This window comes from Theropithecus gelada, chromosome 15 (genome assembly GCF_003255815.1).
Source record: "Theropithecus gelada isolate Dixy chromosome 15, Tgel_1.0, whole genome shotgun sequence".
NCBI lineage: Eukaryota > Metazoa > Chordata > Mammalia > Primates > Cercopithecidae > Theropithecus > Theropithecus gelada.
The window spans coordinates 105,410,836-105,427,260 of NC_037683.1; the positions used below are offsets into that span (position 1 = coordinate 105,410,836).

Sequence of the window (16,425 nt, forward strand, 5' to 3'; positions counted from 1 at the left end):
AAAAAAGTATACACTGTGTATTAAAAAAAAATACCAATTCATTGTAGGAACAACAAAGATAATAAAAAAATTTCAACCATAACTAAGTGATCCAGAGACAACTACTGTAAGCATCTTAGCATATGTCCTTCGAGATACATCTGTGCAAAAATGAAATTACAGTTGTGTTACAGGCTTTTATTAATGCATTTTAAGACATGACTGGCCAGGCACAGTGGTTCACATCTGTAATACCAGTACTTTGAGAGGCTGAGGCCAGTGGATCACCTGAGGTCAGAAGTCTGAGACCAGCCTGGCCAACATGGTGAAATCCTGTCTCTGCTAAAAATACAAAAATTAGCCAGGCGTGGTGGCAGGAGCCAGCTACTCACAAGGTTGAGGCAGGAGAATCGTTTGAACCCAGGAGGCGGAGGTTGCAGTAAGCCGAGATCATGCCACTGCACTCCAGCCTGGGTGACAAGAGTGAAACTCTATCTCAAAAAAAAAAAAAAAAAAAAAAAAAAAGAAAAAGAAAGACATATCTAATGGGTAGTGGGAGCCTTCACTGGGCCTACAGTAAAGAGACCTCGCTCTCTCTACTATGCATCATTGTTATTTACGTACCTGGCTTAAGTCCTGAGACCAGGACCTATGCTCTGCTCATCCCAAACCCCCAACAGCTACAGGAGTTCTGTACAGAGCAAATAACTGACTCCCTTGTGGTAAAAGGAAGTACCCCTCTCAACATTAAAGTCGTATCTGCCACTATTTTTATAAAATATTTGCATGATTTTATTTTGAATTTTAAGAGGTCTGCTTGGTGTAGTCCTGTTTGTGCCCTGACATTCTCCCTCCAATATAACATGTACATAATTGCGTTGTGAAAATAATGCAAATGACTTTTAGAATTTATAGATCCCCATCCCTCAAACGACAAATACAGTTAAAATGCAATGTAAAAGAAAAAGAAAAACAAAGCTTCAAAAACTGAGAGCATTTGAAAATGTTCCTCTCCCTTCTGGCTATTCTCATATTTCTTCTACTTTCAAACTTCATACACTTTTTGCTTTTCCCAACAGCAGTCTGCACTTACCTTCAATCTTCTGCGGTTCATTCTAACATACCAATTGGTCAGAATATCCACAAACTTGACCAGGCGAGGCACCACAGTATAAAGCCTGTAAGCTAAAAGTAAGACAAGTCAATCGGGCAGCAAGTGAGTTACCAGGCATCTGCGGTGGGGAGAGGGCTGGATACAACAAAGAATGGGCAGCTCCTTCCATCCAAGGGCCTCTACTTACTAAGGAGAAAAGAACCAAAATGAAGCAATCACATGACTGTTTGAGGATGTGCTACACGGCAGTCAGGGTGTTTAGGGGTGCACACAAAAAAACCACCATGTGAGTCACATGCGAATTCCCACTGGTCAGTGAGAAAAGGCAAAAATTCCAGTATGTGTGGATCAAAGTCCAAGGCTGTCCACTACACAACTGTAGGAAGTGCCATTTACACGGAGTTGTGCAATTTGACAGCATCAACAATGCCCAACTTCTTTCCATTGTATTACACTGTACTTCAACTAAAAGTCAAAAAGCACAAACCAGATGTTAAGAGGCACAGCATAGGCCAGTGATTCTCAAACAACAGCAATTTTGCCCTGCGGGAAACATTTGTCAATGTTTGGAGAAACAGTTTGCTTGTCACAACTAGGAGGGTAGCATGGTGCTACTGGAATCTAATGGGTGGACCCCAGGGATGCTCCTCAGTTATAATGCACAGCACAGCCCCACCACAGAGGATGATCTGGCCCAAACTGTCCACAGTGCGGCAGTTGAGAAACTCTGACACAGGCTATGAATAAAATAGAACTGGCCTTCTAAACATTAAAACAGTTGAGTAAAAACAGCAACAGAGGGAGTGAAGGTCTTGAGGCATTAGGAGGATTTGAAGGGTTCCCTGAGAAACTCAGAGATCAAGTAGGAAAGAAAGGGTGTCTAGCCAATTGTGTCTGAGGCATGCCTTATTTTAAGGATTCTCATTCACCTCCCCTTTAATTAACACTCTTTGTTGCATAAAAACAAACACCAAAAACAAAAAGAATAAGACCAACCCACTTAGAAACAAATACAACTTATAATAATGCAAAGAGTCCAGGGAGTGTTAACGAGGCTTCTGGTCTAGGCTAAGACATGAGAAGTTGCAACAGGCAGAGCTGCTCTCTGCTGCTTTTCACAAAGACCAGAATTCAGGTGCCGGTGGGCTGAGCTCCAGGCCAGAGTTGTTAGTTGGTCACACTTTCTTCCACAGGTGATTTCAGTAACTGAGTCCTGTCTAAATGATTTCTAGGGTTCACGGCACTTTTTATCTTCCAGGAAGCTCAGCATTCCTATGTTCTGGTTTCAACTCTGAGGGAGTAAATGAACCCAAATGAACCCCACATACAAAGAATAAACATACAACACACGGGGCATTCCTATGTCCTGGTTTCAACTCTGAGGGAGTAAATGAACCCAAATGAACCCCACATACAAAGAATAAACACGCAACACACGGGGATAACAGCAGCAGCCACTACCCAGGCCACCACCACCCTGTGAGGCAGGTCCTCTCACACCTACAGTGCTGCTGAGGGAGTGGAGGACATGAAGCTGACAGGCTGGCAGAGCTGGGACTTAAACACGACCCACAAAACATGGCTGCCGACCTCTAGTTTCCAGGCAGACCAGGCTCCAGCCAGGATGCACACTCTCCAGACCCAGCTTCACAGGAGGTCATGGCAGCTGGTGCCCAAATATTGAAGGGGCTCGGGCAACAATCCCCACATTTCCCGCCCACTCGTATCACTCAGGAGGGAAAAGCAGACACAGGTGTGCGCATGTCTGGGGAGAGTGTGCTGGGCTCCCAGCACCTTCACCAGGGCAGCAATCAGCCTCACTCACTTCCATCTTCATCTATGTCTATTTGAGCGACAGCTGGACTGTCGTGATCCTTCCACATGTTTAACAAGGTGGATAAATCCTTTAGCAGTCCTTTTGTGCTAAGTGGGGCAGCACTGCCCACTCCAGGGAGCAGCATGTGACCGCATCTAGGCTAATGGTGAAACCCAGGTCTGTGGCGGCCACTGCTCCTGCCCAACAGCAGCAGGAACCACAGAGCCCTGTGAGGGTGGATTTGTCTTGCCCTCTTTGGCCCTCATTGTGACCCAGGGCCTCTGCCCACCCACTTTAACGGATTGTCTGAGGTGTCCCAGATTTCTCACCTGGACCTACGGTTGTGACTATCTCAAACCTTAAGGAAGCCAACGCAACGTACTTTTTGAATCTCTGTAAAATTACCCAACAAACTCACTGTTGTTAGTTAATAGAAATACAGCAAAATGTCCATTTCATTATTGCTCTTCTGACTTTTCTAATTTTTCTGGAAAAGAAGGGGACTATTTAGTAAAGAAAATAGACCTAAAAATAAGTTATAAATGCATTAATAACAAGTATTATTTATTGAGTACCTATTATCTGCCAGCTACTTTATGGAAATCGTCTCTACTCAAGCCTTACAAACACTACTGGGTATTCTGCAGATAAACAAACTGAAGGTTAAGATAGAATGAGTAACAGTGGCATCTGATGGCACAATGGGGTGATTACAGTCAACAACAATTTCTTGTACATTTAAAAACAACTAGAAGGGTATAATTGGGATGTTTGCAACACAAAGATATGATAAATGCTTGAGGTGATGGATATCTCATTTACCCTGATGTGATTATTACACACTGTACGCCTATGTAAAAATATCTCCTGTACCCCATAAATACATACATCTACTATCTATCCATTAAAAAAAAAAAGGAAATTGATGGTCAGACTTTAGGCAACTCTCTGGATTGGGAACAAGTGGTAGAGCTGGGCTCTGAACCCATGGCTATCCAGCTCCAAAGCTCTTCTGTGGAGTGTTGAGACCGCCAGGACACCCCTAAACACAGAATTCCCCAGGGCTTTTTTTTTTTTTTTTTTTTTAAAGATGGAGTTTCACTCTTGTTGCCCAGGCAGTGGTGCAATCTCGACTCACTGCAGCCTCCGCCTCCCACATGGTTCAAGCAATTCTCCTGCCTCAGCCTCCTGAGTAGCTGGGATTACAGGCACCTGCCTCCATGGCCAGCTAACTTTTTTTTTTTTTTTTAAATATATTTTTAGTAGACACGGGGTTTTGCCATGTTGGCCAGGCTGGTCTCAAGTTCCTGACCTCAGGTGACCTGCCTGCCTTGGCCTCCCAAAGTGCTGGGGATTACAGGCGTGAGCCACCACACCAGGCCAGAAGTCCGCAGGGTCTTGAAACAAAGGCATCACGACAATTAACAAGCCTTAACAAAACTATATGAGAGGTAAAAGGAAACAGTTAATTTTCTGTATCTCTCAATATTTCCACTATTAAATATCAAAAGGGCAGTTACAAAGAGAAGAGTCCTTATTCCTGGGAGGACAGACCAAGAGAGACTCACCTGCCATTTCAGTTTCAAAGAAGCCAATGAGAGACTGCATGAAGGACAGGATCCACCGGTCTGTAATGTTGGGGCTTTCTCTAACAGTGTTCTCATTGTAGAGAAATTCTATTTCTTCCTCCTAGGAATGAACAATTAATGAAACACTTGCACACTTGGGAAGAAAGTTACTATGAGGAAATAAACTTCTTAAATCACTTAAACAAAAAGAAAAAAATCCCAGACCCTACTGGCAATGTGAATTTCTGATTTTTAGCAATATTTTCAAGATAAGCACCAACGTGGGACATTAACCCCTCAATTAATTAATCATGTTTTTGAGTAAACTGAAGACAGTTTAGGAAAACATTACTTCTCTGCACCAAAGAGTAATTATGAATTGAGAGATATTCTAAAATCTTGTCAGAAAGTGTAGGGTTATTACTTTAAACCTCAGGAAGGAAGGACAGTAAACCTGTCTAGCATTGAATGATTGTCCACAAACTGAAAATGAGTACTGGAAAACAATTTCCATGCTAAGGCTGTTCATTTTACCCAGAAAGTTCTATCCCACTCCTTTTGCTTTGCAAAATCCTCCTTGATCTTAAGTCCTTGCTCCACAAACAGAACTCACGTCCTGCTTTGTTTCTCTGGCAGCACCACAACCAGGCTGGCAGAGCAGTGATAATGTGACTCTTCCTCTGGGTTTAAGCCCCTGATCGTGGAGTCTGTGTCTTGCTGGTATGTTCAGATGGGCCCTGGCTGTAGGGAGCTTTGACCCCGCCTGTAATCCCGAGTCCCACACCAGTGGAGGCCTGCAGAGTGCACCTGCCCAAGGACTGTGGGCCCTACTTGGCAGAGAACCACATGCAGGAAAGGTGGCAGGGCTGCAGAGAGGAGGAAAGCTGGGATCCTGGGGAAGATGACTGCCCTTCTCAATTCCTGGGGAAAGGTTACTCTGAGAGCCTCAGGCGAACAAGATGTGTCCTCTTTAGCAGAACAACCAGAGACCAAGGAGAGGAGAAGGAAGTGACCTGCCTGCTGGAGTGGGATAGCAAGAGTTCACTTTTCCAACCAGCTTTTTGAACTGCTCAAGCAGGAATAACATCTCACTTTCATTCAACAGTTATTTACTTACAAGCAATTTTACTTGTAAGGTGCTGGAGATCAGATGTGCAGTATCGGATCCCTGACCCCAAATCAGGTCTTGAAAGCCCACACAGGAACATGTGCAACGAAGGTGATGATGGCCCCTGACAGTGGTCAGTTGTGGGGCATGGAAGGTGGCTCTAGAGCAAGGGCTTCTGAGGTGAGAAAGTAATCCCGCGCGTGGAGGTGACTGCCCTTGAAGTACACTTCCACATATCTCACGACTGTTATTTGTGACCCTAACAACCCACTGAAAACTCCATCAAGAACTGCTATCACTCTCAGATTAGCCCAAATGCCACCCCACTGAGGGGGCTTCTCTGACCAACCATCTCAAGTGGCCAGCCCTAGCTAGCCTGTGACTCCGCCTTCACTGGGTGGTCTCTCTAAAAGCAGCTGACTCTTTACTACCTCTCCCAATTCCCACTCCACTGGTTCCATAAAGGGAGGGGTGTCTCACTCAACATGGTGTTTCCGGAATCAAGAACCGGCTGACTAGGCTTGGCGCAGTGGCTCATGCCTGTAATCCCAGCCTTTTTGGGAGGCCAAGAAGGGTGGATCACCTGAGATCTGGAGTTCGAGACCAGTCTGGCCAACATGACGAAACCAAGTCTCCACTAAAAATACAAAAAATTAGCCAGGCATGCTGGTGGGTGCCTGTAATCTCAGCTACTGGGGAGCCTGAGGCAGTGCCCGAACCCAGGAGGCAGAGGTTGCAGTGAGCCGAGATCGTGCTACTGCAATCCAGTCTGGGTGACAAGACTGAGACTCCGCCTTAAAAAACTGGTCGACTAAACAACTATATGACATAACTCTTTTGCAGGCTAGGGCCCAAGGTCTCGGCATAGCCCGGACCCTAGATCCCTTCTGTACCTGCATGTATGACCTCCCCATGGCTGTAAGTTACCCCAACATCAGGCAGCAGAGAACAGCAGCCCTGAAGTCTCTCACAGTTTGGTGAAGGGAGCGCTATGGAGACTCGGCAGGTATACGTGCAGCCCTGTACAGCCCATACCTTCTGAAGCCTCAGAACGTTCTGGATTAAGAAGCGATAGGCATTGTACCATGGGAGCAGTACATCCTTAAGGACATCCCGCACACCCTCCTCTTTAAAGCGGAGGTTTTCTGCTCTCACCACAGGGGAGTTAATCAGATACAATCTGGAAGAGGGAGAAAAATTAGAAAAGGTACTTAGACAGTAAATCAATTATTACTACTTGACATATTGAGACAGCAAGATGAAAATCAGTCCCATTTTCTACAAAAGGGGGAAACTATAAATACTCTTTGGGTGGTCAATTTAAAACTCACAAAACTCACTCTCACTTTCTGTAAGAGACCTACCAAATTATAAAAGGTATATATAATCTGACACCAAAATATGGCACTGTATAGCACACAAATGCATCTTATGCCACTCTCACTGCAGGACCAATGGGGTACACCAGCACTAAGAGGAAGGCTGGCCTGGTCCTTGTCAAAAGCCACTGATTCCCTCCCATGGACACGACCTGCACATCCGCTGCTTGCAGAGAGAGGGACTCACAAGGAGGTGCCTTCACACAGCACAGTCATGACATCTAGTGGCCAGAGCTTAGGGATACTGCTAAACATCCTACAAAGAATTACCACCACAAAGAATTACCCAGCCCAAATGGCCAGCGGTGCCAAGGGTGAGTCTAAGAGACAGTGGAGAGTTGGGGGTGAGCTCCACTAATGGCTCCTGGGCAACACAGGTACTGTGTGAAAGTGCTGAGTCACAGGCCTGGGCATTGGTCTCATGCCTAGGACATAGGGATGCTGAACAAGATCTCTAGGTCCCTTTCAACTTGAACACTGTGTGATTTCATGATTATAGCTACCTCAAGCAGTGGCTCTAATTTCTCCAAAAGCTTTTTAATATTAGTTTTTTATTACCTCTAGCATAGATATATCTCATATGGCTCTGTAAGCACAAAAGTAAAATAAATGATGAAAGAGAATTCTAACATCCACAAGACAGGGAACCTAGAAAGAAAGTACGGCAGAGGCAATCAGCATCTAGCCTGGGGAGGACTTGGACAACTCAACAACACCCAACACAGGTTCTCTTCCTCAAATAGACCTATAGTTTAAAAATGCCTTTATTATTTAGAAAACTATTTTGGGGGTTTAAAATCAACAACCATACCAACACAACATCCAAATAACAGAGATATGTTGCTAAAAACCTAACTATAAACCAAATCTAAGAATAATGACCAACAGTATAAGAGATGCTTACATAAAAAAACAACAGATACACACAAGGCAAAGCACTGGTTTGTACCTGAGGGCATCAGCACCATACTTCTGGATGATGGAAACTGGATCTGGATAATTCTTTTTCCGTTTACTCATTTTTTGGCCATCACTTGTAAAACAAAAGGGAGATGCCAATTAAGTAAGTCAGTATCACATACGACCTTAATATAAGGATACAAATCATTTGCAAACAGGAATATACAAAAGGAAATGGGAAGGAGTAACTTAGACAGAAGTTAGTGCTAACAGGCCGGGCATGGTGGCTCACACCTGTAATTCCAGCACTTTGGGAGGCCGAGGTGGGCGGATCACCTGAGGTCAGGAGTTCGAAACCATTCTGGCCAAATGGTGAAATCCTGTCTCTACTAAAAATACAGAAATTAGCTGGGCATGGTGGCGCACACTTGTAATCCCCACTACTGGGGAGGCTGAGGCAGGAGAATTGCCTGAACCCAGGAGGCAGACTGCAGGGAGCCAAGATGGCGCCACTGCACTGTAGCCTGGGCAGCAGAGCAAGACTCTGTCTCCAAAAACAAACAAACAAAAACAAACAAACAAACAGTGTTAAGGTACAATGGTAAGATATTTTGTTAATATTTGCAAACTTCTTTTTGAATATCATAGTAAGTCCATGAGGAAGCTTCGGGGCAGACTGAAGCAGAAAGATGTGTCAGAATATATTCCAGAGAAATGAAAACTTACATTATCATAAAAACCTATAAACAATTGTTCACAACAGCTTTATTCACAATTGCCAAACGTTAGAAGCAACCCAGATGTCCTTCAAGAGGTAGCTGATCAAACAAAGCATGGCATATCCATAATACAGAATGCTATTTATCCATGGAAAGGAATGAACTATTGGTATGTGCAGACATCTGAAATCTCAATGGAATTATGTGGATTGAACAAAAGCCAGCCAGGTGCAGTGGCTCATGCCTGTAATCCCAGCACTTTGGGAGGCCGAGGCAGGTGGATCACCTGAGCTCAGGAGCTCGAGACCAGTCTGCCAACATGGTGAAACCCTGTCTCTACCAAAAATACAAAATATTAGCTGGGTGTGGTGATTCATGCCTGTGGTCCCAGCTACTTGGGAGGCCGAGATCGTGCCACTGCACTCCAGCCTGAGTGACAGAGACTCTGTCTCAAAAAAAAGAAAGAAAAGCCAATCCTCCCAAGTTAGTTACCGTATAATTCTATTTATATAACATTCTGGAAATGACAAAATTAGAGATGGAGAAAAAAACAGTGGTTGCCAGGGATTGGGGATGACAGTGGGAAGGTAGGAGGGGAAGGCAATGTAGGAAATGAGCCTTTGATGTTGAATTCATTCAGTAACTTGACCATGCTGGTGGATACAAGACCCTACACATGTGATAGCTGTATACACATTAATGTGCATAAGCAAATAAGTATATGTAAAACTAGGGAAATCTGAATAAGACTGGTGGGCTATATCAATATCCTGGTTGTGATATATACCATAGTTTTGCAAAATATGTGACCACTGGTGGAAACTGGGCAAAGAATTTAAGGGATCTCTATTATTTTTCATGATTGCATGCAAATCTACAATGATCCCAATACAATTTTCCTTTTTTTTTTTTTTTTGAGATGGAGCCTCACTCTATCACCCAGACTAGAGTGCACTGGTGTGATCTTAGCTCACTCCAATCTCTGCCTCCCAGGTTCAAGCGATTCTTGTGCCTCAGCCTGCAGTAGCTGGGGATACAGGTGTGTGCCACTGCACCCACTAATTTTGTATTTTTAGTAGAGACGGGGGTTTTACCAAGTTGGCCAGGCTGGTCTCCAATTCCTGACCTCATGTGATCTGCCCACCGTGGCCTCCCAAAGTGCTGGGATTACAAGCGTGAGCCATGGCACCCGGCCCTCAAAACAATTTTCAATTAAAAAAAAAAAAAAAAAAAGCAGCACACATACTACAGAGGCAGACTGCCTGGGTTCAAAATTTGCACTTATCACTCATTTGCTGTGTGTCCTTTGGCAAGCTGCTTTTTCCTGTCCCTCAGATTCCTCAAAGGTTACAATGGGATAATTATAGGACCCATCCAAATGGTTCTGGGGATGAGTTAAAATGTGAAAAATGAGTTAAAATGTGAAAATGCACACAGTGGGGCCTGGCAAAAATAAGGATGTACAAAAAAAATAAGGATGCACAAAATGTTAGGTGACATCCTCTTTCTCCTCACACAGCATAAAAAGCAGGATTTTTATGGGTAAATATTTCATTTTGAAATTTTTATTTATATTTATTTTTATTCTTAATGACTAGAGGTAATAAAGGAAAAATGAGACTTCCTTATAAAATTAAAAAGCAGGAAACAATGCCCACTGGGAGGAAGTTTCAGATGAGGGGAAGAGTGGGATCTGGTGGCAGAGCACCTGGGTCAAGCCTAGTGTGGCTGTCACTAGCTTTGATCCTGGGCACCTGTGGTCTCTAGAACTCATAGCTTCCTCATGTGTTAAAAAAAAGGACAACAAAATCTACATGAAAGGACCGATGTACAGATTAAACAAGATCTATAAACAAAAGTACTTCATAAAATAGTAAGTTTAGTAAATGCTATTTTACTACTAGTCATATCACTAGTAGCACTGTTACTAGTAATAGCTCAATCTGAAAGTCCTCCCGTTCCTCCTCCTCCATCAGGCTTAGCTCTCACACACTCCTTCTTGAGAAACAGTGGAGACAAATCTCCACCTATCACAACAAAGTTGATTGCTCGCACACACTCCTTCCTAAGAAACAGAGGAGACAGAGCTCCACCTGTCACTACAACAAAGTTGACTTACCTTGCCAGGACGAGCCCATTCACAATTACGTTCTTGAAAGGCGGTTGTCCAAAGAGGGCCGTGGACAGCACCAGCAGGGTATAAAACCTGAAAAAAAAAAACCAAATGGTTCAATAAAAATAGAAATGAAGTCCAAGCATAAGAAAGAAACTGTATTTATTCATTGAACTGAATTTCTATTTTTGATAAGTCTTACTTCTTGATAATCACTTAAAGCAATGATTCTTAACACTGGTTACTGAAAAAAAACGGAGACACAGGACCCACCAGAGACCAATCAAATTACTGTCTATGATTTGAAAAAAACATCCAAATAAAGGTCTGGAGTGATTTACTGACCATTTCTCTGTTACCAGGTCTCCCAGGAAGTCTGTGTGGAGAGCCACATGGCAGCACTGGGTGGCCTCTCAGGACCACCCAGAAGCACCTAGCTGAAAATGAGGGATGGGTGTTGAATTTGGCACAAGATCATATGGAAAAAACAATTTGATGACAAAAGATGCAAAATGCACTCTCATCCAAGTGATAAGGCAGACTAGAAAATGCTTTTATTCTGTAAAATGCTGTGTACCTCATTCATGTGCTAGCTAACTTGTTCCCCAAATGAACTCATATCCCTGACCACTTTCCCGGGGGTGATGCTCTTCTGCTTCTCTGACCTAGTCCTGCACCCTAAGAACATCAAGGGACATGAGCTGAGGAGACCAGACCCCATGGTTAACATAAACACCGAACCAGATATCCCTCCCAGTTCTAAAGGAGAGTTGGGAGGAGCCCTGGTGCCCAGGAGAGGCAGCCCAGGCCTCAGGGATGGAGAAGGAGGCAGGCAGCAAGGACACGGGACCCACATGAGGACTGTTACCAGCTAACAGACTTTGCTATTCCTCAAAGGAACAAGCTCATTGGTAAGGCATCTATCCCTTTCTAAAAACAGAATTTGTTCTGGGTAGCTGTTCCTATAGATAAAAAGGACTGGAATCTGAAGACAGCACATTCCAGGACTCGAAGACTTGAACTCAATGATTACCCAAAGTCGTCAAAGAGAAAAAATGACACCAACAATTCCTTAAACATACCCCTGCAGAAACATTACTATGAATATATAATTAAAACCTGGGCTGGGCGCAATGGCTCATGCCTGTAATCCCAGCACTTTGGGAGGCTGAGACGGGTGAGTCACTTGAGGTCAGGAGTTCGAGACCAGCCTGGCCAACATGGTGAAACCTCGTCTCTACTAAAACTACAAAAATTAGCTGGGCGTGGTGGTCCATGCTTGTAGACCCAGCTACTTAGGGGAGGGTGATGCAGAAGAATTGCTTGAACCCAGGAGGTGGAGGTTGTAGTGAGCCGAGATCACACCACTGCACTCCAGCCTGGACAGAGTGCAAGATTCCGTCTCAAAAAAAAAAAAAAAAGTAAATAAAACCTGGCCCAGCAAAGCCCATCCATGGAAAGAAAGTAATTCACCTTTTTCCAATTAAGGAACTGCTTTACATAAGGCATTAGATAAAAATCAATGCCCAAATCCTCCCCCATATGTATATTTAAAAAAATCTGGATTTGTTTAGAATGTTGATTTATAAGGCTAGCCTCAATATCTCAGCACATTGCCAACTACCCCTCAAATTTCTAGCACCCAATCTACTGTCTTTTATGCCAATACTCATTAAACATTTGAGTAAATGATCTGACGTAAGCTAAGAACACATATTGTTTTTTTATCATTTAAATGTCCAGTATAACATATATATTCCAAAATGCCAGGGAGATAACTCAAATTGTAAAACTACAGCCCTATTGTAGTGGGAGATTCCTACTCAAAAGGCACTTTAATGTCCGTGCTTGGTGGTTGGGGGGAGAGGGCAGGAATGTAGCCTGTCTTACTTGCCACAATCTCTCCATCAACCAGTAGATAAATGGCAGCGACTTAGTAAAACACTCCCTAAATAAAATGAAATCAATAAAACATGTGATGAAAGAACAAGGGGGCATACCATCCTCTGGTTTGGTCGATGCCCTCGGCAATGAAGTCTGCAGGAAAAGCATCCTCAAACTCCCTCTTGTTTTCAAACGGGTAATGAACCTGAGCATAGGGCATGCTGCCACTCTCAAACCAACAGTCAAACACTTCAGAGACGCGGTGCAAGGATCCCTTTCCACAGCGTGAAGGAATGGTCAGGTGGTCAACGCTAACAAACAGAAAAGTAGCCATTTCTATTAACTGTAAGCATAACAGAACTTGCAGTTTAATTGCTAATTACACAAAACCCTGACAAGACATTATACACACTTGCAAACAGAAACATCAGCAATTCTCAAAGGCTTTCAGAGCACGCCATGAATCCTCCATCTCAAAGGTTATGAACCATTCACCTCACATTTCACAAGACAAAGGCCACAATACTGCCATATGACATGAGTCATCACCAAAGTAATTCATCAAGCTAGTCTTCCATGTGTGTCTCTGTAATCTGCTAGAGATCAGGTCTTAATAGGAGAACGATAAAACTGAAGTGAATTGAACATTTAGAAACTGACCTCTCTCTGTGGAGATCTGAGATCTTTGCTCCTGACAGTTCTTCAAGTTCTGCCACTGACCCAACGCATACTACCTGTCAAAAACAAAGTTCAACAGCAGGAGCTCCTTAGAGCCAAACAGAGCATACTGAGTTAATTTATGTAACATGCATGTTTAGTGAGAGAGACTGATGATTTTCCTTTTCCTTTTTTTTGAGACAGGGTCTCACTCCCATTGTCCAGGCTGGAGTGCAGTGGCACAATCACAGCTCACCGCAGCCTCAGCTTCCTGGGCTCAGGTGATCCTCTCACCTCAGCCTCCCAAGTAGCTGGGGCTACAGGCAGGCGCCACCTCGCCCAGCTAATTTTTTGTATTTTTAGTAGAGACAGCGTTTCGCCATGCTGCCCAGGCTGGTCTCAAACTCTTGGACTCAAGCTATCAGCTGGCCTCAGCCTCTCAGAGTGCTGGGATTACAGGCATGAGCCACCCAGCCTGAGACTGATGATTTTCTATAAAGGCACATTAACACACCACTCTGGGCTGAAGGATAGTATTCGCTAATGTGGCTTCTCTCTCATGAAAGGCACAGCTTAGTCTTAGTCTCTGAAGAGGCCAGGGTTGACACCGCTCCTTTGTTTCCACCCAACATCAGAGGGAGTCCCTACCTAGAGAGAATCTTAAACATTCATAGCCATACTCTCCATGGGTATTAGGGTTTATTATGTGCAAATCGTCAAAGTAACCGGCATAAGTGAAACATCTTAGATTATTTCTCTAAGGCATCTTAGTTTCCTCCTGGCACCTGAATCTGGCTCACTAATCTAGAATCTTCTCAAGAAAAAGCTAGAGCTAAATTATAGTTATACAGTACTTAGTGGTAGGAATAAATTCTGAGAAATGCATTATTAGGGTGATTTCATTAGGCAAACATCACAGTACACTTACATAAACCTAGATGGGATGGCCTAAAACACATCTAGGCTATATTGTGGAGCCTATTACTTCTCGGCTACAAACCTGTATAGCATGTAGCTGTACTGAATTCTGCAGGCAACTGTAACACTATGGCAAGTGCTCTGGTTTTCATATGGTTTGTCCCCAGCCACTCTCATGTTGAAATTTAATCCCCAGTGTGGCAGTATTGACAGATGGGGCCCGATGGGAGGCGTCTGGGTTACAGGGTGGATCCCTCATGAACAGACTAATGCAGTGAGTTAGTTCTCACTCTATTAGCGCCTGTGAGAGCTGACTGTTAAAAAGAGCCTGCCCCTACCCCACCGCCCCCGTTTCTTCTCTTGCCATGTGATCTCTGCATACTCTGGCTCCTATCCAGCCCTCCATCATAAGTGGATGCAGCCTGAGGTCCTCCCCAGATGCAGATGTCTAGTCTTGAACTTTCCAGTCATCCAGAATCATAAGCCAAATAAACTATTTTTCTTTATAAATTATCCAGCCTCAGGTATTCCTTTGTAGCAACACTAAACAGACTAAAACAGGAAGTATTTGAATTTCCAAACATTATGAAACACAGAAAAAGTACAGTAACCATATGGTATCATAATCTTGTGGGACCACTGTCACATATGTGGTCTGTCATTGACTGAATGACATTATGTGGCACATGACTATATTGTGCTTGGACTGAATCAAAGCAATCAGACAAAGCCACAGGATGCTAGGATTATGTCCAAGTAAAGAGCTGAGAGATGGGGCTAGCTGGGGCACTCAGAATGGAGGAATCATCTGATAAGGGCCACACCAGGAGGAGCTGCTGTGGGTTCTCACCCAGGGAGCTTCTGTTCCTAGTAAACACTGGTGACCTCTTTCTCTGCCCTTCCTGTTCAGTCCTGAAAAGTCTTCTGATTCAGCTACTTCACTGCTGCCTTTCAGGTCCCTATGGGAGATTCACCAAGGTCCCCAGGTGCTGCTGCTCGTCACTGCTACAATGCTGTCAGCTTTGGACAGAAGGACAAACACAGAGATCTATCTGTATAGTAAATCCTCAACTAATGTCACAGAGAGGTCCCAGTAGCTGGGACTAACTGGTGTGCACTAATTTAACAAACGTTTTTGTAGAGATGGCACCTCACTATGTTGCCTAGGCTGGTCTCAAGTATCTGACCTCAAGCAATCCTCCTGCCTTGGCCTCCCTAAGTGCTGAGATTACATGTGGGAGCTATCACACCTGGCCTAAAGTCACAGTTATCAGGAACCTCTGCATGACATTAAGTGAGGACATAGTATATGCACACATCTATATATCCACACACATCCTCTTATTCATTTGATTTTAGAAGTTAAAGGTCTGTAATGCTTTGGTAAATTTCTTTTCAAATTTTCTTTTTTCATCATCTATGAAGTCAGTTTAACCATAAGCTAATAACACACCTTAATGCAGGGGGAAGAAAAGACAGAGAAACACAAGAAAAAAACATTTAAAGTGTAGATTTCCCTGAGAAAATTGTATCCTTTCATTTTTACAGAAGAAAGTTTTATAACTTGCAGTTAATTCAAGGAAAAAAAGTAAAAAAACCCTAAAAACAGATTATCTTATGTCATGATTATAGAAAGCAATAAAGAGGAAAAAAGAGAAATAAGAAAGGGGCAAAGAAAAAAAAAAACCCTATTCTTTTAAACCACATTCAGATTTCATGAACAAAATGCTTTAGCAAAAATCAACACAAGGAAATACTGCCCTGCCTCACCTCCTCAAAGTCATCGCTGACCCACAGTGGGATAGGTGTGCCCCAGTATCTGTTTCTGGAAACTGCCCAGTCACGTGCATCTTTCAGCCAATTTCCAAATCGTTTTTCTCGTACCAACTCTGGGACCCTGCAATAAACAGATCACACAACCAATCACGTAAGAACATCAGTAATTCAAACATGGAAAAAGCCAAAATGTAAATAATATTCACAGGAGCCTCTGTATAACGCTTTCTGGACCCAACACTCTGGAAACGTGGCACTCACTGCAAAGAGAACGTCTTCTAAATGGACAGCACAGCATACGCAACAGTTTGTGCTGCCATCAATGACCTACATCCAATAGATAACCCCACAGCACACAGGCCTCCCACGTCCTCTTCTTCAACTGGAGTACGGCTGCCACATACCTCTAACCAGTCACCCTAACTCTAGCCAGCCTCATCCCATACAACTCTAGTCTTCACATTGTCCTCACCATAGCAGTTTTACTGAACTCA

At 43.6% G+C, this 16,425-nt stretch overlaps 1 protein-coding gene across 3 annotated transcripts in view; it reads right to left on the bottom strand.

The window, feature by feature from the left end:
- IARS (isoleucyl-tRNA synthetase) overlaps window positions 1–16,425 on the bottom strand; it is an 83,153-nt gene that overhangs the window by 32,997 nt on the left and 33,731 nt on the right. For all 3 annotated transcript variants that reach the window (XM_025360818.1, XM_025360817.1, XM_025360819.1), the window contains 8 exons: window positions 15,926–16,052; window positions 13,241–13,314; window positions 12,697–12,891; window positions 10,703–10,789; window positions 7,914–7,997; window positions 6,621–6,765; window positions 4,478–4,598; window positions 1,073–1,164 (listed from right to left, as the gene is read on the bottom strand). In XM_025360818.1, coding sequence (XP_025216603.1) covers window positions 1,073–1,164; window positions 4,478–4,598; window positions 6,621–6,765; window positions 7,914–7,997; window positions 10,703–10,789; window positions 12,697–12,891; window positions 13,241–13,314; window positions 15,926–16,052 — 925 coding nt within the window. The remainder of the gene's footprint in view (window positions 1–1,072; window positions 1,165–4,477; window positions 4,599–6,620; window positions 6,766–7,913; window positions 7,998–10,702; window positions 10,790–12,696; window positions 12,892–13,240; window positions 13,315–15,925; window positions 16,053–16,425) is intronic.